This window comes from Drosophila grimshawi, unplaced genomic scaffold, assembly GCF_018153295.1.
Source record: "Drosophila grimshawi isolate 15287-2541.00 unplaced genomic scaffold, ASM1815329v1 contig_848, whole genome shotgun sequence".
Taxonomy (NCBI): domain Eukaryota; kingdom Metazoa; phylum Arthropoda; class Insecta; order Diptera; family Drosophilidae; genus Drosophila; species Drosophila grimshawi.
This window is the reverse complement of record NW_025063692.1, coordinates 16,833,349-16,856,251: the sequence shown is the minus strand read 5'-3', so window position 1 is coordinate 16,856,251 and position 22,903 is coordinate 16,833,349. Positions and strand designations below refer to the sequence as shown.

The following is a 22,903-nucleotide window of genomic DNA, read 5'->3' as shown; positions in this document are numbered from 1 at the left end:
AAAATATTGATACTGCGCTCGATACCCCCATCTTAAGAATACATTGAATAAAAGTTCTTAGTCTAACCGCCAAACCTAGTGCATCACTTTGCCGCTTTAAAACCCAACAAATATATTTATAAGCTGAATAAGCTGCAAACGCCGGCGGCTAAGCGAGCGCCCTTTTTCGAGGGCGAGGGAAAGAGATCGCTGCACAAGGAGAGCTAAACGCCGGCTGCTGCAGCTAAACTACACTTTAGAGATTGTGCATATGTAACAACAACTATTTATGTTAAGCCGCACAGGCGACAAATTAAATACATATAGATCAATATCATTAATGCATTCATCGATTTCATCAGTTATTAATCTACAGACATACATATACATATATATGTAGATATCCGTACGGAATTGGGGAAATATATCGCGGGCAGTTTCATTGCCTTGAATTTAAATCGCACCAACTGATTAAAATATCGATAGTTCGCTAGGGATATCGTATGGGGTAAACTATCGCTGTCTTCGATTTGCCAATCGAATATTTATCGGCCATCGCTAGCATTGAGGTGACGGCATTGGCTTTTGTGTGTCCAAAAACAAACTGCTTACAAAAGAAATAGAAATATATATTATTGTGTGTTGCGCAAAACGCAGAACTGAAATCCGTAATTGTGTGGTGGAAAAAAGCAAATAGTAAACACGCAGTCAACTAAGCACTTATTTAGCGCTCCCCACAGTTTGCAGATAACGGCCTCAAAATTGGCAAAATACGGAAAAACAAGAAAATGAGCTACAATGAGAAAAGTGAGCCCATCACAAAAGAGGAATGGCTGCAACGACTCGAGCAGTTTCCCTTCAAGCAGGCGGACATGAATCGTCTCATCATGAACTACTTGGTCACAGGTAACACAGCATCCACATAAATATTTTATATTTAGTATTTTTTATAATATAATATATATAATTATATATTTATACGTGTGTATTGTGCAGAGGGCTTCAAGGAGGCAGCAGAGAAGTTCCAGCACGAAGCGGAACTGGAGCCCAGCGTGGAGCTGAGCAGCCTGGATGATCGCATCCAGATACGCGAGGCAGTGCAGGAAGGCCGCATTGAGGAGGCCACACATCTGGTGAATCAGCTGCACCCGAATCTGTTGGGCAGCGAGATCTATTTGTTTTTCCACTTGCAGCAGCTGCAACTGATCGAGCTGATCCGCGCTGGCAAAGTGGAAGAGGCACTCGTCTTTGCCCAGTCCAAGCTGTCCGAGTCGGGCGAGGAGATACGCTTCGAACTGGAGCGCACACTAGCCCTGCTGGCATTTGAGAAGCCGCAGGAGAGCCCCTTTGCCGATCTGCTCGAGCAGTCGTATAGGCAAAAGATCGCCAGTGAGCTGAACGCGGCTATTTTGCGCAGCGAGCACAGCGAGGATTCGACGCCAAAGATGATGTTCCTGCTCAAGCTGATATTGTGGGCACAGTCCAAGCTCGACAGTCGCTCAATTTCCTATCCCAAGATGAAGGATCTGGAGACGGCCCAGGTGGAGCCCAAATAAATAAATGCTCGGGCCAGCGGGGGAAAACACAAATAATCATAAAATCTGTAAGCATGTGGGCGGGCGTGTGGGCGGATGGTCAATTTTAGGCGTGGCAACTGCAGCTTGATTGTAAACGGAGCAAAGTAATACCATTTCTATAGAACAACCATGTCTAACTATCCATCTATCTATATCGATATCTATATATAAATGTATATTTTATAAATGAATGCATTAGGAATCTTTTGTTGCACTTTCAAAACAATGTGTGTGTGCGAGTGTGTTCGTGTGTGTGTGTGTGCGTGTGTGTATGTGTGTGAGTATGTGAAGAGCAATAAAAATACAACAAAAATTGTGCTTGCATTCATTGGGAGACATTCACCAGCCAAAGAACAGATCCATCGCCTTGTTCATCAGGCCGGAACTCTTCTGGGGCACATTGTTCCTGTTGGGCGACACCTGACTGTCATACTGGGCATTGTTGTATGATTCCTGGGCAAGCGGACGCACCTTTGGCCTATACGGCGGTGCCGGTGTGCCCTCGGCACCCAGCAGTCGGGCGTTCCCTTTGTCGATGATAGTGTCGTCGGTGCAACGGGTTACGCCCACCATCACATTGCTGGCAATGATCTTTTGATTGTAGTTGAGGGCCTTGCCACATTCGATGCGCGACCCAAAGCGGACGTGCATCCAGTTGCCATTCTGTGGTGCATTCACCACATCCTCAATTGTGCCGCACATCGCAAAATGATGCAGTATCATTGAACTGGCGCCGGGCGAGAAACCAAATATGGTTACCCAAAATTCAGCGCCACGTGCCTGTGGCGACATCGTGGCACCAAGTGGCGAGCACAGGGCACGCATCGAGGCATTCACCGCATTTGGTGCACTCGACACATACGAATCATTTAGCTGTGTCGTTGGCGGATGTCCGCTCTGATTTAGACTGTAGTTGGTGCTGTTCAATTGCGAAGTTTGCAACATGGCCAAATGATTGCGTTGCTGCATGTTTGGTGTTGTTGTTGCTGTTGCAGCACCAGCAGCGGCAGTGGACACCTGCTCGGTGCGCAGCGTATCGAACAGTCCTTGCGTGGGCGGTCCAGCCTGATGACTATTGTTTGTCCTACCAGCAGGTGTCCCACCAGAGCAGCCGGCAAAGAGCGAACGATTCGCAATCAAACCGGATCGATTGAAAGCCTGCGGATTGCTGTAGCTGGTCTCCTGTGGCGTGTTGCTGCCGGGAGATGTAGCTGCCGGGTGGATTGGCATATACATTACCAATTGCAAATAGATTGGCAATTAGTTGGCTTACCAAAGCTGACGCTGTAGCGTCCCAGTTTGGGGGAGAGCGTGTTGTTGTGGGGCGTCATTGTTTGGCCATCGCACATGAGAAATGGCGGCAAATACTGGCCTTGATTGCTGCCCGGACTGCTGACGGGACTGCCCAGTGTCATCGGCTCCATTTACTAGCAATTTAATTTAATTTAAAAAATAAAAGGACAACAGCTACAACACTTAATCCAAGCTCCAGAAGTACTTTCCAACAATTAATGAAATTTAAAAAAGATGCAAGGCAGTTTTGGAAGTGCTTTCGAGTACACACAAGTGTTGCAAATGCACGTATCGATTATATATCGATAGTTGACATTTCAGGTGACCATTTGCATTTTGAGTGTTATTTAGCACATTGAGCAGAGCTCATATCGATAGTGCTGTAGTAGTACATCGATTGTTTTCAGTTTCATTTCAGACATCACATACAACGGAGCTGTCGGTCAAGCGCGTGTGGCCTGTGCGTCTTAATTTACTTTTTTTTTGTGTTACTTTTCGACAGAACATACAAGACATATTTCCAAAAATACAAAAAAATAAAGCGACGCGTCGAACAGTGTGTGCCTATTTTGTTGTTACTGTGTTACCTGCTGTGTCCTAATTGAAATATTAATGCGCTCAAGTGCATTCGATAAGAGACTGCGTCCCTGCCCTTTACATAGCTCCACCAGTAATTATCATCACATCAAATAACGAATTGTGGTGCGTTGTTGTTGTTGTTGATCTTCTCGTTGATCTGCAAAGGGTGCTGCTAGCTGCGCTATGTGGAGTCCAACACATTGCAGTGTAACTGGTAAGTGCAGGTGTTTATCTCTCGCTCCCTCACACTTACTCTCTGCCTGTCTGTTTGTCTTTAGTCAGCTGGTCACACTTGTAAATGCCGTTGCATAAATAACAACTCAGAGATGACGCTCCCAAAAAAAATATCGCATTAAAACTTAAAACTGGTTTAGAGTGCCAGTCTCTGTCTCTCTCTCTCTCTCTCTATCTGCGCGTGTGTGTAATATTATTTAAACGCAAAGCCAATTGAATTACGTTAAATACTATTAATTGGTCGAATTGCGCATTATGCTTCTTATTGTCAAACAACAAAACAACTCACATACACAAACACACACATACATGTTAATTTGTATATATATTTGGAAAATAGCATTACAAGTTATTGCTTCAAATTTGGTTGGCTGCTTTAAATTTCACTTTTCCTTAACAGCGTTGCTTGCTAGTTTTCCCGGTTTTCTCTTTTTTTTTTGTTTTTTTTTTTTTTAATATGGGCCAGTATCAGTGAACTACTCTGATAAGATTATGTGGCATGTATTTATTTGGCATTTGCCATTTTCATTACTCATGCGATAAGTTTTCATCGTCTCTTACCTCATCGCGCAAAAACTTTCAAAACGAAACTTCCCCCTCCCTTTCCCTATTTTACTCGCACTCTCCCTGTCTCACTCTCCCCGCCATATTCTCATGTTTTCTTTGATTGATTTCTACTCGACGCGCTTTGCGGCGCATGGCGCGCATATTTGATTTATTTTGATTCCGCCTTTTCTTCTTTGTCGCATTCTTTCGCGTATGCTTTTGTACATTGTATTTGTATTTGTATATTTTTTTGTTTTTTTTTTTTTCTCATTGAACTAAGCAGGTTTCTGTTGTTTTCTTTTGTGCTAGCACAAAATCAACATTCAAATTTCAGTTTCGTGATTCCTAGCAAAATCGCAAATGACAAAAAAAAAAAAAAACACAAAAGACCTGCGCAAATTACGCTTGCTGTTTCTCTATCTGCTCGCTCTCAGTCAAGTTTACAAAATGCATAATGCACATTGCATTTTATGTGCAAAGTATAATTAATTTTAATGACCATTAGTGCAATATTTTGCTAATGCACATGTATTTGTATCTCTAAACGCACACACACGCACACATGTAGCCTACTGCTGCTGATGAATAAATAAATGTGACTCACTGAAGAGCGCACATTGTATATAAAACACATACACTGATAACCAGATAGGTACCTATTGTACATAGGCACAATTGGTACATATTGTACAGAGGTACATTTGGTACACAGCTAGCTAGATTGATAATTTGTCTTGCCATTTGTTTGTATGTATTGTACAGAGGTACATATTGTACAGAGGTACAATTGGTAAATTGGTACATATTGTACAGAGGTGCAATTGGTACATATTGTACAGAGGTGCAATTGGTACATATTGTACAGAGGTACATTTGGTACACGGCTAGATTGATATTTTGCCATTGTTTGTCCCTTTTGCGTCTGCCTTTCCACCTTGAACTTGCTGTACGTATGTACATATGTGTGTGTGTGTATAATATGCACCTGTATTTGTAATATATTTGAATATTTGCACAGCTCCAGCTCTAATCAAGCAATCCAAAATATCTAGACAAACCGCAACTTGAATGCACTTTTGAGCGAATATTTATTATTCATTTTTCTTTGTTACACAAAATTTGAGACGTGTACGAAAATTGAAGTGACTCCAATCATTCAAATAGTTTCGTTCTGGCCATGTTATTGTGGCCATAACAGCAATTGTCATCATCAGAGCCGTTGACGTCAATTAATAAACAAATCCGTTGGATTGTTGTTGTTGTTGCTGTTGTTGTTGGAGCTGTTCTCTTGTATCTGTCTGCTGGCATTGTTTGCATTCTTGATAAGTGCGCCATCAACTATACCACCACTCTCCCCTCCCCCCACCACTCACTCCTTTCCACCATAAAGCCACCAACCGCACCGCACAGCCATCAGTTGTCAGAACATAAAATAATACAAGTATCTGTTTCTGTTTCTGTATTATTTGTCATAGTCATTGTATTAATATTTGCACTTGAGATGAGCACACACCTTAAACACCCACACACACACACACACACACACTCGCACACAGAGGCTCATAAAGAGATAGAACCACAAACACCTGTTTCTGATACAAATTGTATACTCTTAAAAAGAACGATTTGAATGATTTACGAATGGAATGGAATATTTCGATAAAATATTTTGCTTTCATTTCAATTTACAACTCAATGATTTTTGTTGAAAATAAAAATATTAATTTAAAAAGTTCCAGCAATGATTTTGAGCTGATCGCATAAATAAAAGTCATGCAACATTTATTCAGCTGAAATATTCAAGGAGCTCATTTAAAAACTAATAAAATAAAATACTCTGCAAACTGAATATTTTAGCAGTCAGCACAGACTAGTTTAACAAATGCAAATTTGTTTGTTTACACACGATATCTTGCCATATCCCCTCAAAAGTTGAGTACATTTTGGAATGGACTTGGGTTAATTAAATTGATTGTTTGCTGTTTATCCTCTTAATTTTTAATGGGCATCTGGGTGGACTACTTGCTACAAACAGAATGTAATGACGCCACTCCCAACTGGCAACTGGCACTCCCTTGGTATTTTCCCGTCCCACTCCACCTTCGCCATGAGTTTTCCCCTTCTTTGGCATTGTACTTTTGTAATGCGTCCGTTCGTCGTCTGTTTTCAAAGTTTGCGGCTGTTTTTGAAAACTTTGCTGCTGCTGCTGGTGGTCCAATTGCGTGCGTGTTTTTAGCCATAAATTCTTGGAGGCCAGTGCGAGGAGTTACGGCAACAGCAACAGTCTACCGTAAATATTGTGCAATTTTAAATAGACCACAAGCAACCATCAAACTAACCAATCAACCAAACAGACAAACAAACAAACAAACATTCCATTAAGCAACCACCAAGGAGAGAAAAACAAAGTTGCAACAACAACAACAATAACAGCAACAAGACACGCACATGGCCAATCCCAAAAAAAAAAAAAAACATTAAAAAATAGGAAAACCGAACATGAGATACCCTCACTGAATTTGTATTATATCGGCCATGTCTACATCGAGTCGGCTAGCAGGGATAGACAGGAATGAATAGGCATATATATACTAGATGGGATTGCGGATATCTCCTCAAATCCCTTACACACTCGACGATCAACGATCCACGATCTTTGCAAGCGTATAAAATGTACAATTTTCGAAGCGAAAATGAGAGCATTTCATATGTTTTTTTAAACTTTATTTTTGTTATTTTCTACTTCAACTGAATGAATCGAATAGTTTGATTTAATCTCTGATTAAATGAATAATGCTTCAGTCAAGGAAAAGTGCTTTGCAGTAAATGATCTTAACTTAACAACAACAATCGAACAACAATCAATGTGTTCAAGTTATTTATTTACTTGAATTTCTGTACCAAAAATTATACAATATATATTCCAAGCCGATCAGATGCGATGGTTAATTTTACAAATATTAGCTTGATTCAAGAAGATAATGTTCATTTATTGGCCGATAAGCATTAATGGACTCAGCTTGCATCGCAATTTGAGTACAACAGACTAGGTAAATATAATTATAGATATATATATATATATATATATATATGTATATATATATGTATATATATATATATATTGATATGCATATGCATATCTAGGCACACTTGTTGCAATTGTAGTTTGTTGCAAGTGGCAGTGTTGTCCGCTGAATGCACTTATGCGAAACAGTTACGTTTCATTGCCCCCGACCCAGTTGGCGACGATTCCCGGTGAAGCGAATGCATCGAATGCGAATGTGAATGCGAAACAGAATGAATGAATAAAACGGGTCTGAAATTGGATCTCAACTCAGCTCAACTCAATTCAGCTCAGCTCAGCTGTATTCAACTCAATTCCATTTCCATCAATTGATTTCCAGTTTGAAAAGAAAAAACAAAAAAAAAACAAACTAGCTGCAAATGAAATGAAGATTCTTTTGACCTTTTGCATGCATATCAACATATCATCAACAACCAGTGCTGAAATTATCTCTACGTGTTCCAAGCAACAATTCCAAATTCGACAACAACATGCATGAGGGAGAGAGAAAAAGAGAGAGGGAAAGAGATACGCAAGAAACCGAAAAAGAAGAGATACCCTGCAGAAATTGGCATTGGCAGGCATCTCGAATCCCACATGATTTTCATATATATATATATATATATATATCGATCCAATCAAGTAGCCAGCCTACCTGCAACCTAAACAAGCTGATCTTAATATAAGTTCTCGTATAGCATGCGTAGATCGGGTTCATTTCACTTTATTGATAACCCGTTTCGCTTATCGATTATCGATACAAATCGATTACCGATAGCAATAAGAGTCACATTATTAATATATATATGTCTTGTTTATCGGCTGACATACGATTGAGCAACTATTTGCATATGCACAACGTGTATGGCTTGGGTTCAGGGTATCTGCTAATCGAGTATCTGCTCTCGCGACCCGAGGGCATTCCATATTTGATGGGAGGTGCTGCTGCCAGCCGTGCATGCAATGCAACAAATCCATCACAATATAATAGTGCCATTCGAAAGAAAAGAAATTATACGAATACGAAATGATATGATATGAACGATGATATGAAGTTAAATGAAATGAAAGGCCGCACAGAATTGCATTCGGGTTATTTTTCTTCGTTATTCGTTCTGCGCTTTCTTCAACTTGGTTAAAAGAGGTTGTTTTGTTTTTTTGTTTGTTTGTTTTGTTTTTTTTTTTTCATGATGGAGCGCAATAAATCAGCATTTTCGCACGATCTCAGCTATTATTAATGTTGATGTTGTTGTGGTTGCTGTTTTTTGCTGTTTGCAGCTGTAGTTTATGATATTGCGGCTAATTGTTGTTGAATGTTTATTATGAAATGCTGTTCTCTTAACGGGTTTCCAACTCTCGTGTTAACGTGTTTACACACTTTGCTTGTGCGAGCGGGCGAAAGATGAAAGATGAAAGCCAAAGAATTATAGAAATTACATAAAGAGCAGTCATTAATGTTCGGCAAGAGTTCAAATTGTGGAATGCCCTCAAGTATATACACATTAATATATATATGCCCGGAAGTCTGAAATGTTTAACAAGCTGAAATATGTATGTAACGGTACTTTTCACTTTGCTCTGGGAAACACAAAAAAAAAAGAAAAATAAAATCAAATAACAAGCAAACATAACAAATGACAAAGAAACAAACAATGCTCATCATCATCTACATAATTCAAATGGGCGACTGTGAATATTCACTCATTCATTCACTCATTCACTCATTCATTCACTCATTCATTCATTTATTAATTATAGCCTCGGGTATCACAGCAAGTAAGGGAAGCTAAAGATCAGACATACATATACAAATATATTAGGCATCTACTCAGTCTGTCACTCCACCATGCCTAGGCAAGTTAACAAATAATTGAAGGGTAATATCCACTCAGTTGGCCAATTTTTAATAGCCACCAAAAAACGTAACAAAAAAAAAACAAAAAACAAAAGCACATTAAGACAAAGGCGCCGGCCGCTGACCATGCGCTGGTGACAATTAGGAAATACACATATACCATGTCTATGCATGTGCACAAATATACACACATACATATATATAAAAATATCATATAGATGTACATATGTATGTAAAGCGCGGCCCCAATGCCAACGGAAACTGAAGCAGCAAAATCAGCAACGAAAATAAAACGAAGCCAAGCACAGCGAATTTGAACACATTTGATTTCAATATATATATATATATATATATATATAGATGTGTATATATGTATATATTTGTGTGCGAGTATCTTGGACGTATGTCTGTCTCTGGTTATCTGTGTGTATCTCAAATGCAACTGTAGCTGTAATTGAGTTGACCGAGCTCATTGGCTCATTAGCATGCATGCGAGTGAGGAGAGCAAAGGAGGAGCATTGGCCTCGCAGCAGCAGCAGCAGTAGCAGTAGCAGTTGTACCGTTTTCATCTCAATTCTTCTCTTACACACACTTTCGCTCTCTTTCTTTCTCTCTCCTGCACACGTCGAGCCAAGTGTCGAAAAGTAGAACGGCGAACTCTCAAAGTGCGTGCTGGGAATTTTTACATTGGTTTGGTGTAATGTGACTTTTACTGCTGCGCGCACAGTTGGAATTTTGTTGAAACTGAATCGGCAGCCAGCAGAGCCAATTGGCTGGCCCCAGCAACGTGAAGGTGCTGCAGATGTAGCAGCAGCAACAATGGATCCTCAATGTCGCACACACCCGCCCATCATCGTCATCATCGTCGTCGTTTGCGCTGGCTTTGAATAAGGTCGCTTGGCGCTTAGCGCTTGACGCTTAACGGTTCGCTGCCACTGTTAACAGTCGCGCAGTAAAGCCGCACTTTAATTGTTAGTATTTTTGGATTTTTCCTCTTTTTATTTTTCCGAATTTCGCTTGAGCGTTTTTAAACGCCCACAAAACGCGTGCAAGATAATTGAATGAAATTGTACAGATAGATGATAATGATAATGATGATGATGATGATGATGATGATGATGGTGACAATGATGACGATGAAGATTGCCAAATAATTGCAATTGACATGCAATTTCAACCGATTACATGGCACATAATCAATCTTGTAGAAATGTAATGCAAACTATCAGAATCAGAAATTTGTGGCTATTCACAACGGAAAGCCAGCAACAACTGCAATAACAGCAATAACCACTTCACAATGATTTCATTGAAATTAATTAACCTCCAATTTTGACCTCCGTCAAGCGAAACACACAGAGGCCAGCAGAAAAGCCAAAAGTGCCAAACAAAAGTCAACAAATGCGACAATTGCCGGCAGCAGTTGCATTGTTGCTACTGCTTTGATACCCTGCAGCTAACTGAAAAGGTATTCAATTCAGTTACCCAATAAACTTGGCACTCTATAAGTGCATTGAGAAAAGAAAAGCAAGCAAATTGAAGTTTGAGAAAAACATTTATCTGAAATATATATCAGATAAAGTATAAGAAGATAATCTTTGTTTTTATGTATCATCAAATATGATAATCGACAACTAGTTGATAATTTGTGTGAGGGACTGGGTATACCCGAGTCGAGTCATTAATACTTGTTGCTATTGTTCTTTGTCATTAACTAAGGTACGTGTGTGTGTGTGTGTGCGGGTCATGCGAACCATTCAAATAATTGACAATAAACAATAACTTATACATTTATATACACCTATGCTCGTGACAAAAATCAAAATTCGAATAAATTATTATCGCCTTCGATATGCCAAGAATTTTATTGTGATAACAAATTTCTTTCAAATTCCAGGCATGCTTATGCATACACATCAATGTTGTTTCTTATAATAATGGGGGAAACAGTTAATTCTAATAACACGTAGCTATAGTTCAAGTTGTTGTTGTTGTTGTAACGGTGTACTTGTAATGTTTATTTTGAAATCTTGTATTTCAAACATTTATTATTGAAGCAGGCCAACAAAAAGTTATCAGCAAACCGCCAAAATATTTATATGCTGTGTAATATTCAAAGCAAATATTGCTCATAGCTGGCTTATAATAAGCCTGAATCACTCACTCCAACTACCAACCACAAATGTTGACTGAGTAATATGGAATTCATTTCTTTGCTCGTTTTATGTACGTGTTATGCACACTGATGATTGTTGATCTATTGCTGTTGCCTCTGTGGCAACATGCTAATGCTTTTTCCTTCTTTTTCTTACAACTAAAAGAAAATAAAAATATATTACTTTGTGCCATAAACATAAACCCAACCTTGTTTTTGTATTTGGTTTTTTGTCACTCGAAAAGTTGGCATTTGCAGCGATCTCACATTTCCATTTTCATAGATAATGGATAATGGCCATTACTCAATGCTTAAGAATGTCACAATTCACCATTTTTGTTTTGTTGTTTGTTGTTGTGTATAAAGTTCAATGGTTTTTTTTTTGCGACTTTCACTTGCCTGGCTTGCAAATGGCTTGAAATATTAACTTGGACTGTGCAGTGAAATATCGAAATCTATAATTACTTGCTACCATTTTAAAGGTCTTTGGAGCATAAAGAACTTTAAACTTATCTCTAAACACTGCACTTCATTTAAAACCATATGTGTTTTAATGTTTATAGAAAATCCGCCCACACTTTTACCTCAACAAAGCTGGCCAATAGCTGCTGCACTTATACACACACACACACACACACACACACACACACACACACACACACACACACACACACACACACACATACATACACATATACGTGCACAAGCTTGGTTTCTTGTTTTATTGTTAAGCTGGAATGTGAGCAGGGAGAAAAAGTTGTTGAGGCTAAAATGCTGTTAGCTTTTTGCATGCAAATATTTCGTTTATTTAATACATGCATACACATACCTACATAAATAGACACATGCATACATACACTCACATAAACATACACATACATATTTACATTTACATTTACATACATACAAGCATTGCTCGAAGATTGAGTCTTGACTTGTGCGGGTTTTTAGACAATGACTACCCACTATGCATTCACCTGCTCGCAATGTTTAATCTCACGCTCTCTCTTACACACACACACACACTCACACATACACAATATATCTCTTTCTCTGTCTGTCTCGCACACAGTTCATTGATGACGCCAGCGCGCTGCTCGCTTGGGCTTCTGTTTGCTCTCGACAATCACTCAATTACGTGTCGAAAGTTTTTGTTTGCTAACCCCTCCCGTACATCCGTACCCCCTCCGTCCTCCACCCACCGCTCGTCATTAACAGTTCGAAACGAGCAGAGTATAAGTTGCAAATAAAAAAATACGAAAAAAAAAGGGCAGACTACATTTGTCGATCGATCGACTCTCTATATAAAGTATCGATGATCGAATTGCGAACGATGAACAAATTCCAGCTCACGTTCAGCAACAAATCCAACGTCCGACGCAAAAGCGGACAACAACAGCAGAAGCAGCTTAACTGTTTCGCTGCTCACTCTCAGCCGCTCTTTGTATTTGTTTTTGTTTTTGTTTTTGTCGGCAGTTTGGCATATTTTAGCATTTTGCCATTTACCTTATGCCTTTTGCCATTTGCCATTTCTATTTTGGTGAGCAGCCATTTGCATGTTTCGCATCGCTCAGCCCTGGCTGCTTCGCATGTGATCAGTGATGGCATTTTAGCTTTTTTCTTTCTATTTCGTTTTTTTCGTTTTGCTAGACAGATACATTGAGTTCCAATACACAATTCTTATTTGCCATTATTTATTACAAATAGCAGATAATGAAATGAACTCGATCACAATCACAATCTCGTGCTGCGGCCGGCAGCTTGAATTGTTCGACTGATGAAACCGGTTTGTTGATAGACATAGACATTCGTTCTATTCTATGCCCATCTATCCATTCATCTAGTATTGCTATTAACTGTTTTTTCTTTTTCTTTCTTTTTTCGCCGGCTGTGTTTAGCCTCAATTAAATACAAAGTGTGTATATATATATATATAAATACACTTTGTAATTTATATATATACGCACAGGTGTATATGCACTTATAGCTTGGCTGACTGACTGGCGATGTTGTCGCAAAAACTTCCCAAATTGGCTTAAGCAATGTATGTATTTATGTATGTATGTCTCTCTGTTTACATACATGTACACAAAACGGGCAAGTGATGAATGCGGGTTCCAAAGCAGATCTGCAAAAGCTGGCAAAAAAAACAACAACAAAAAAAACAAACTGTTAATGTAATAATAATTATTATTGGGCGTTAAGACGCCCACAGTGGGCAGCAGGCACTTCTTTCACTCGTAATGAGCCAAACAGCTAAAAAGAAAGAGAAAAAGAAAAAGCCAAAGAAATGTGCATAAAAATGTTTTTGTTGTTGAACGCTTTTCACTTTACGCCAAGTAATTGTTGCTGTTGCTGTTGGTGTTGTTGTTGTTACGAGTCGGAAATTTGCGCAATTTGAGTTTCGCTAACAAAAAATGTGCAAAGCAAAGCAAAGCATATTGGAATTGTGTTATAATCAATGACCAATGTTCGTTGTGAATCGATTAATTCAAAAAGTATAAACAAAAACTGTTTCTGATTGAATTGATTGATTCAATGGAATTGCTCAACAATAATTGCCAAATACATAAATTCATTTTCATTTGGCAACTTTACTTCAAATCAATGGTTGCCTATTTTCAACATAATACTTTCATCAATTCAATTCAAATTCACTCTTCAAATAGATGAGAATAAAAAACATAAAAAACGGCGTACGAAATAATACAAATAATAAAAGTAATAATAATAATAATAGTATATATTGATCAGAACTTTAAAAAGATTTCAAAGATCGTAAATATTAATAATTACTTAGCGACAATTTAACTGGATTTCATTTCATATAAATATATCTTCTATTTCTACTTGAATTGATGATTTTCGTCCAAAAGTAATGTATTCCTGCTGAATTTATTATGGATATCTGAATATTTATGTGTGTGTGTGTGTGTGGCATAATTAGAGCTGAGAATTGCCTATGCATATATGTAAGTGGACTGGAACCAGCGACCCAGCGACCCAGAGACTCACTCTCAAGTCTCAAATCTCCCCCAAACACAATGCTGCGACTTTCTGCGCACCGCAAATAAATACAACAATGCCAAAAGCTAAATTTTCTGCGGTTTCCATATCAGCCGGATGCTTTGGCTATAGCAATATATATATATATACAATTATATACATATATGTTTTTAAGTTTTGGATTAGTCGAGGTCACCAGCCGCTCTCTCAAGCAGTGAAACTCGAAACTCGACTCTTTTGGCTGGCTTTTCGCCGGCTGAGATTGTGTGGCAAGGCAAACAAACTGAGTCACTCAGTTCCACCCGCCCCAAAAAAAACGAATTGCGAATTTTTGTATTGGATTATTGGGGACGCACTCGAAATCTTCTACTTCTTCTTCTTCGTCTTCTTGTTGTTGTTGATGTTGATGTTGATAATTTGGTGGCTGCTGCCGGAAATGAAGACGGACAAATCAAAATGAAGTCATTCCCTGCGGTGCCGGTTCGCTTCGCTTCGCTATTTTTGGCTTACAACAGCTGTTGACAGCAGAAAGCAGAAATGAACAACGCATCGTCGTTGAGTAAATAAATGAATTTTAAGTTGCGTGAGCCAAGAGATTATCTTGAAATGTATAACAGCAAATATGTTGACAAAGTTAACAAATCTATTTACACTTGTTCAGATGATCATCTTCTCTAACAAATTCCCGGGGATTTCTATTTCGCGAAGCTTAGTCAAAACAAAATCATTTTTAAGCTTATGATATTGATTCAAGTAATTACAACATTTCGTTTCCAACAAGGTTATTTTATACATTTTGCCATAAATCAAAAAAAAAAAAAAATCGTAAACAATTTTCACGTTCTCAAGTTAATGGCGATGATGATATAATGTTAACCAGATCATAAAAGTGTTTGCTTCTTCAATAAATAAATAAATAATCAACTATCTCGTCGCTCACTTACATCACTGGGAGCTGCCTCTCGTAATATATAAATAAATAATGATTTTTCATATTTAACTTTAGCTTAACTGGCAGTTTAAATTTTGAGAACTCTTTGTTATTGTTATTGTTCCCTTGTTCTTAATCGTTTTTCTCTCTCTCTCTCTCTCTCTCTCTCTCTCTCTCTCTCTCTCTCTCTCTTTCTCTTTGTCATATAGTTCAGCGTGCGCGAGGTCTTCTGACCAAGGGCAAGAATGGCACCAACAATTGCTTTGTCACAATTGCACTGGGCAAGGAGAAGTACCAGACATCGGTCAAGGACAAGGCCGAGAATAGCGTCAACTGGAACGAGGAGTGCGAACTGTGAGTATCTAGATATTATATATATATATATATATATATATATATATAAATATAGATATCGTAAGGATCACATCATAATTTCTGTTTTGTTTTTTGTTTAGTAAAATTCCGGATCAGGGCAATCGAGCGGAGCTGACGCTAACATGCCTGCATCGCAACAATCTGGGCATCGATGAGTTCCTTGGGCAGGCGACGCTGCCACTGAAGGACATGGACGTCTATGATCGTCCTCGGGCCAAGTGGTGCAAGCTGGAGAGCAAGCCGGGCAAGGAGAAGAAGAACAAGGAGCGCGGCGAATTGGAGGTGCGCATCGCATTCGTTGTCAAATCGGGTTCGCTGACCGATCTAAGCAAGAAGGACAAGCACAAGTCTTCCATTGGCCAGCTGGCCAGCTCTGTTGGCGGCAGTCTGCTCTCAATTGGCCAGGGCGAGAAGCGGAAGAGCATTAAGAAGCTGGCCGGTTCGCTTAGCTCCAAGTTGCACATACGCAGCAAGAAGAAGCACGACAAGGATGGCGATGACAGTGGCTCGTTTAGCGGCTCCTTTGCCAGCATCGGTACACCGAACAGCTCCACCGGTTTGGGCGTCATCGGTGGCGGTAGTGGTCGTAGGCGTGGCCAGCGCGCCGGCGAAGCCGATCCCGGCGTCATCAGCGAGGACGAGGATGAGTTTGTGTTCGACAATCTGTCGCACAAGAGCTCCGGCAGCTCACTGAACATACAGCGATCGGGTCTGCAGCCACCGGGAGCGCTCACATCCTCATCCTCGGGCCATTTTGCGCCGCGCGTTCCATCGCCGCTGCTGATCAATGGCAATGGTGGTGGCCCCAAGGGTAAACTGAACGGAGGTAAGCCCAAATTGCAAGAGACACTCGATGAGGATGCCAAATCGATCGTTGCCGAAATGGAACAGCTTGAGCTCGATTTCAGCGTTCGTGCACGCACTCTGCCGCCTCCCTCGAAGCCGCCGCGCACCCCGTCGTCGCCACAAGAGCTGCAAATGGAGCGTGAACGCGAGGGGGATGGTCAAGGTGATGGACGTGGCCAGGGACAAGGGCAAGAGCAGGGCCAGGGTCAGGGCCAGGGGCAAGGTCAGGGATTGGGACTGGGACTGGGACTGGGAGCGGGACTGGGGCAGGGGCAGGGGCAAGTGGAACCACCAGTGGCCGATGAATGGGAATCGAAATTGCATGGCGGCGGTAAATATTTAGAGATGGGCATCAGCAGCAGCGATTCCCTCAAGCGTCGCAGCTGGGAGACGCGCGTGCCGTTGCCAGCAACCAGCGAGGAGCCGCCACCGCTGCCAGCTGCCAGCGCCTCCTTCACCGCATCCATCTCCTCCTCCTCCTCCAGTTCGTCAGACAGTGAGGACGAGCAGGAGCTGGAGCGGGAGCGGGTGCAGACGCAGAAGCAGCAGCAGCAGCCAGTGCAGGTGGAGGTGCAAGTGTCACCGCCGCCCTTGCCTAAGGGGAGCAACACCAACAACAACAACAACCAGCAGCAGCAGAGGGAGAGCGTCAGCTCTTCTTCGTCGCTGTTCTCGCCGGACGTGAACACACGCAACTTTGACTCGTTCAATGCGAGCTTCGCCAAGTTCGAGCAACGCAATAGCACCGCCATCTTTGCGGACGAGCCGCTCTCCAGATCCATATCCAAATCGAATTCACAGCTAGAGCAGCATGTAGCACCAAAGCCGCAGCCGCGTTTGCTAAATGGCGAACAGCAACCGGGCGTGGCCAAAGCCGAGGCCGTAGCAGAGGCAGAGGCGGAGGCGGAGGCAGCACGTCAGCTGCGCGCCGAGGAGGATGCCCGGCTGGAGGCCGAGCTGCGTTTGAATGAGCAGCGGCTGCGCGAGGAGGAGGCGGCCATGCAGCAGGAGTTGCAGCTGCAGCGGGAGCTGGAGGAGCAGCGGCGTCGCGATGCCAAGCGCCGCGAGGAGGATCAAAGACTCTTGAGCTTTGCCAAGCGCTCCAGCTCGCTGGAGGAGCAACAGACACAGACACAGACACAGAAACAGTCGCAGCCAGCAGTGGAGGATCAGCAACTTATCGCACCCGTTGCAATTCCGCTGGCGGTTGTGGCTGCTGCTGCCACTGATGATGTAGATCCAAGCATTGAGCACAACTTCCTAACGCCCGAGCAATCGCCGAAGGAGTTTAGCAGCATTGGCGGCGGCAGCGGCAGCGGCGAGCGCTGGGAGAAGCGATTGGGCAAATTTAAATACGGCAATAAGCGAGGTGAGCAGCTCTCCTGTTGTTGTATCCCCAACAAAACGAAATGAAACGAAACGAAACAAAACGAATACAGAAAATACAAGAATATACAAGCAGACAGCATACAAAATACAGATCAAATCCAGATACAAATAGGAAGAAACCCAGCAAAAAAATACCTAGCCAACACAGTCCAGCCACTAATCCACCTAAACTGAACTCAACTCAAGTCAACTTAATTCACCTCAGTCTCTCTCGTATCTCTAATGCGGCGGCACGTGCGGGGAGTGCGGCATGTGTGTGTGCGTGTGTGCGTGTGTGTGTGTGTGTGTGTGCACAGTGTTGTGAAACGCTGGCAGATCCAATCGAATCAAGCTATTTTCCAAATCCGAGCTGTCATCTAATGCGTCACTTTCCTAATTTGAAAGCGTTCTACTTTTGTTCTCGCATTAAAGCGCCCTCTCTTTCTCTCTCTCTCTCTCTCTCTCTGTCTCTCTCTCTGTCTTTCTTTCTCTTACACTACATCACTCTCACTCTCTCTCTGTCTCTGTCCTGTGCACCTTAATTGAAACTCTTTTATTTTTGCAATTGCAGTTTGAATTGCTTTGAACAGCAACAATTTATTTTGATTCAGTTTTGATTTTAATATTAAATAGCATTTCTATAAATAAATAAATCAATAATTAGGAAAGTTTGTTTCGTTGAATAACTTTCAATTGAAAGGAAATCAGTTCTCAGCTCATTGTATGCATCTGTCGCGTCCTCTTCTGTAGTAATCGTATTTTGTGTGTTGTTAATCGATCATCGATTGTAATCAACTTTTGATGTCCACAGATAAACAGAACGATACGGATAGCAATTCGCCCAGTCCCAAATCCACGGAGCGCATCATCATTGGCCACGAGAAGTCCGGTTCGCATGCGGAACGTCGCTCCGAGATCTCTGCACAGTTGTCCAAAAAATACGAGGGCAAATCCCGGGAGGTAAGCGCCCAAAGTTGCTGTTGCCATTTCATTTCCATCGACTTGCCTAACACACTCTCTGTCTGTTTTAGGAGCTGATGCTGATTGCCAATGGAATGGAGAATGAGGCGTTGCTGCAACGCCAGCGCGTCAAGGAGCTGGAGGACTATCTGGACAATTTGCTGTTGCGCGTGATGGAAACGCATCCGAAGATCTTGCAGAATCCCTATTCGCGCACCACATCGGCCAAAAGGTAGTCAACTCCCCAATCTACCCATCTATCCCTATCTATCTAATCCAATCCTCTCCAATCCTGTCACTCTCCGTCTACTGCTCCCTCTCCTTCTTCCTCTATCTCTATTTCTATCTCTGTCTGTTCTTGTTTGTGTTTGTCTTGCGCTGTTATTCGTAACGTCGCACTTTAGGTCCCATCCAAGTCGCATGTTTATCACCAATTGCATTGTGTCTAACATTCTAATTTTTATTTTGTTTTTGTTTTTTGTTTCTTATTTATGCAACAACAACAACAACAACATACAACAATATATACATTTATGTATTTCTCTTTATTTAGTTATAAAAATTACATCAATATGAATGACTTTTTAAAGTAAGTGCTGTGAATTTTGCGCATGTAATTGCACGCACACTTAACAACAACAACAACAACAACATACAACAACAACAAACAACAACAACAAACAACAACAACAAACAACAAGCAACAGCAATACAATATATGCACTCAAAAATACAACAGCTAAAAAAGACCAAGAACCAACACTATTGCGAGAGATATCATTCAGCAGCAGCATCAGCGGCAGCAACAACTACAACAACAACAACAGCAGCAATAATAATAATAAAAACCACACTACCAGCAACAACCACAACAACAACAACCACATCAACAACAGCAACTACAGCAGAGAAACAAAAGAGTAAGAAATGTGCATTTGTCTGTCGCTAAAAATGTGTGTGTCCCAACAAATCTGTTTCTCAACTGGTGCTCGGATGATTTTTACCACCTGACTGACTACCCCTACTCGAGTCTATCTCTCTCTCTCTCTCGCTCTCGCTCTCGCTCTCTCTGCCTAACGCTGATCATTTCTGATGGTTTCTCACTCTCATCATGCTTACTTGTTGATGTTGATAGTTTTTTTTCGTGCTCTTTGCAAATCACACACACACACACCCACTCACACACCCAACCACCCACCCACCCACTCACACGCCCACTTAACCCGCTGCTTTCTTTATATGATAGTATCTGTTTTGACAAACTCAAATTTGAGCTTAATGTTTACTTATCAAATTTTGTGTTCTTGCAGCGGTTAAGTCTGGATGGCATCCAAACTTTGTTGGATGTGAGGAGGAAGCAAGAAGCAGGAAGCAGGAAGGAGGAGCATAGATGAATGAATGAATATTAAGAAACTGATGGGCCGCTTTTATATGTGACATAGAAATCAAATGAACACCAAGTTGCCTTTTGTCATTAGAGAAATTCAAGTGCTTTCTTATTATACTGGTTTAGCATTACTTTTACACGAACTACTTTTACAACTCTTACCATTTAAGCAGTGTAATTTTTTTTTGTTGTTTTTCACCACAAATAACTCCTAACAACTGGTTGGCCCAAAGCAAATATGTGTAGCGAGAACTTATCCGGTGTGTTTTGTATTTTCGTAGAATTATACTCAGTCTTTCGTTTCCCCTATTGTTTTTTTTTGTTTTGTATTTTTTTTTTTTCGCTATTTCTGTATTCGAACGAAGAGCAGTGTGAAATTAAATTAAATTATTTGTAACATATAAAATGATTGTAAACAATTTGCTAGGCAATTGTAAAGCTTTGTTTCGATTCAACTAATCAATTGAAATTATCCAAAAGTATTTTTTATTTGCATTTCAAAATGTGTCCCGTTTTCTGTGAAAGAGTTCCGCAAGCCGGCTACGATTAAAACAATTTATAGTTAAGTAAGACCTAAATTATTTATGTACTAGATGTTAAGTAAGATGGAAAATGAGCAATAAGCGAGGAGAGAACTACATACAAGTTAAAAACGATAAATGATTTTACTTATTAAACAACAAATAAAAACACTTAATATTGATATTAAACCTTCGACTTTTATTATTTTACATCAAATTATTATGCTTAAATTTATGCGGCTCAAACATAGCAAGCAGTGCACTGCTTACCAGGACTGCTTTCATCTATGACTCCCAGAAGAAGGCAATACTTTTCAAGGTTTCCGATTCTACTTCTGATTTCTACTGCTCCTTGACACTAAATTTATCAGGTTCTGAACGGATGTGGCAGAGTTATAAGCAATTTTCTTATTTCTCTGGTTTGAAAAACAATTAGCCTTTATCGTACTCTTATTTGCTGGCCTAGGACAACCTGTGGTCCAAGAGATGTCCATAGATTCCTTAATATAGTCAAGCTATGTGCTCTTTTTCTCAGCCATGCCCTTGCAAATTTCCGAGAAATATGCCGCGTTAGAATTGCAATGATCAATTGCAAATGCCCAAATGGTATGCCTAAAAGTATGCCACACATTTTGGCATGAAACAACTTAGCCAATACAGCAACCAAATGTGTGTCACTGGTGATATGCGTGCTCATTTTGGCATGGTTGCATGCATGTATGCACTTTTAAAAAAATATACGTAATTTTTTGTTACGAATCACAAAACATACCATTATTATTGCAATTTTTTGAAATGTTGAGTTCTCATATATATTGGTGTATTCCCCATAATTCTTTTGAAAATATCTATTTTTAATTTGAAGGAAAAGTGGCATATATTTAAAAAATAAAATATCATCACCTTTTACGCATTGTTTCGCAGAATTGCGCTTATTGAAAATGTATGTTTACGAGAATTGATTTTCAGTTTCTTTTTATTATTGATATTATTTATTGTTTCTAACTAAATTACAAATGATTAATAAAATGGGTCGTAGAAACCACTGCAGTGGCTAATAGCACAATATCATAAGAATAAATTATATTCGATGAACATTTCGACAGAGAATCTTTAAGGAAAAGATTGAAAAAAATTGATGGAACCGAGCCCGAATGAAACTCAAAAAGATTTATCAGAAAAGACAATATGAAAGCTCTTATTTCTAAATTATTCGTTTAATTTCTTAAATATTGTCTGGATTAAGGACCGATTTATACAATTCTAGCCTCTCTCGTCGAGAGTCTATTTGAACGAAACTCTTTTTAAAGATAGAAGACAAGCAAAGTTCAGATTTGAGCAAGTAGCAGCTCTAAAACAAGTAAAGACACTCATTGTAAACGTGCTGAAACAGATAAACAAATAAAATATCTTCTTAAATAACAAAAGAAAGTTGCCAAAAAAGAATTACTAAACTAGACGAGAAGGCTTAGCAAGGAACACAAATTGAAAGTTGCTAAAATTGCTGCGAGAGCAGAGCAGTTAACCCGCTGAGCTGATGGCAACTCTTTCCAATAAAAACTTGAAAATATTGATGGGCCATTTGGGGTGTTCGATAATAATGCGCTGATGCCATTAATAATAAAAATTATGGGGCGTTTACAAGAGGTTGTCATGACAGTCGCCTGACATTTATGCAATTTTATGTGCGACGGCATACAAAGAGGCGGACAGCACAGGAGATGAGGACGAGAACGAGGACGAGACGAGACGAGACGATGGGACGATGTCGTCTAATCCACCCCACTGGGCTGGGCAATGACAAGTCTATCAATTTTTCACACACTTATGACACGACAGCAGCGAAAGGCTGCAAAAGGAGCAGCCTGCTGCAAGGACGAGCGATTAAAATGCAGCGCATTTCGCTACCTTTCGCCCCGAGGGGCCGGGGGGAGAAAGGGCCCGAATAGCCCAAAAACGATATCAAAGATTGAGCCATGCAAAATGTAATTTCTTTTTTTTTTGAAATTGTTTTTTAGCTTCATTGCACAATTTTCGCGCATATCGCGTAGAGTAATTTACGAATCTTAAACGTCCTCATGAATTGCAACTTCTTAAATTACAAATATCGACGGATTGGGCAAAGGTTGGACTTAACCCTTACCCGGTGTGCATATCGTCGAACTTCTTTTGTTGTCTTGGATATGTTCTTGTTCTTGTTGTTGTTGTACACAACTGATTTTAATAC

The 22,903-nt window shown here is 40.4% G+C and overlaps 3 protein-coding genes across 5 annotated transcripts; 2 read left to right on the top strand and 1 right to left on the bottom strand.

Annotated features, from left to right (window-relative positions):
* Positions 1–514: 514 nt before the first annotated feature.
* Positions 515–1,640, top strand: LOC6564758 (glucose-induced degradation protein 8-B homolog). Its single transcript, XM_001991681.3, has 2 exons — positions 515–885; positions 976–1,640. Exons 1-2 carry the CDS (start codon positions 768–770, stop codon positions 1,533–1,535), a joined length of 678 nt encoding a protein of 225 aa, XP_001991717.1. The 5' UTR covers positions 515–767; the 3' UTR covers positions 1,536–1,640.
* Positions 1,641–1,710: 70 nt separating this feature from the next.
* On the bottom strand, positions 1,711–3,103 carry LOC6564759 (nucleoporin Nup35). The gene is made up of 2 exons (XM_001991682.3): positions 2,830–3,103; positions 1,711–2,767 (listed from the first exon to the last, which is right to left on the bottom strand). The coding sequence occupies exons 1-2, from the start codon at positions 2,978–2,980 to the stop codon at positions 1,896–1,898; spliced, it is 1,023 nt and encodes a 340-aa protein (XP_001991718.1). The 5' UTR covers positions 2,981–3,103; the 3' UTR covers positions 1,711–1,895.
* Positions 3,104–3,273: 170 nt separating this feature from the next.
* LOC6564760 (rab11 family-interacting protein 1) lies at positions 3,274–20,865 on the top strand. Of its 3 annotated transcripts, none has more exons than XM_001991683.3 (6): positions 3,274–3,642; positions 15,429–15,573; positions 15,675–17,809; positions 18,620–18,768; positions 18,840–19,000; positions 20,079–20,865. In XM_001991683.3, the coding sequence occupies exons 1-6, from the start codon at positions 3,612–3,614 to the stop codon at positions 20,083–20,085; spliced, it is 2,628 nt and encodes an 875-aa protein (XP_001991719.2). In that variant the 5' UTR covers positions 3,274–3,611; the 3' UTR covers positions 20,086–20,865. The 3 variants fall into 3 exon arrangements, with proteins under 3 accessions (XP_001991719.2, XP_043071973.1, XP_043071974.1); XM_043216038.1 differs by lacking the exon at positions 20,079–20,865 and adding an exon at positions 19,322–19,597; XM_043216039.1 differs by lacking the exon at positions 20,079–20,865 and adding an exon at positions 19,322–19,597 and having other exon boundaries at positions 3,282–3,642; positions 15,675–16,420.
* The last annotated feature ends 2,038 nt before the right edge of the window (positions 20,866–22,903 follow it).

Coding starts and splice junctions, on each gene's coding strand:
- LOC6564760 (XM_043216038.1), top strand. CDS start 3,612: ATGTGGAGTCCAACACATTGCAGTGTAACTG. Junction 3,643..15,428: donor AACACATTGCAGTGTAACTG/GTAAGTGCAGGT, acceptor TTTGTCATATAG/TTCAGCGTGCGCGAGGTCTT. Junction 18,769..18,839: donor ACGAGGGCAAATCCCGGGAG/GTAAGCGCCCAA, acceptor TGTCTGTTTTAG/GAGCTGATGCTGATTGCCAA.
- LOC6564759 (XM_001991682.3), bottom strand. CDS start 2,980: ATGGAGCCGATGACACTGGGCAGTCCCGTCAGCAGTCCGGGCAGCAAT. Junction 2,768..2,829: donor ACGCTACAGCGTCAGCTTTG/GTAAGCCAACTA, acceptor TCCACCCGGCAG/CTACATCTCCCGGCAGCAAC.
- LOC6564758 (XM_001991681.3), top strand. CDS start 768: ATGAGCTACAATGAGAAAAGTGAGCCCATCACAAAAGAGGAATGGCTG. Junction 886..975: donor CATGAACTACTTGGTCACAG/GTAACACAGCAT, acceptor TGTATTGTGCAG/AGGGCTTCAAGGAGGCAGCA.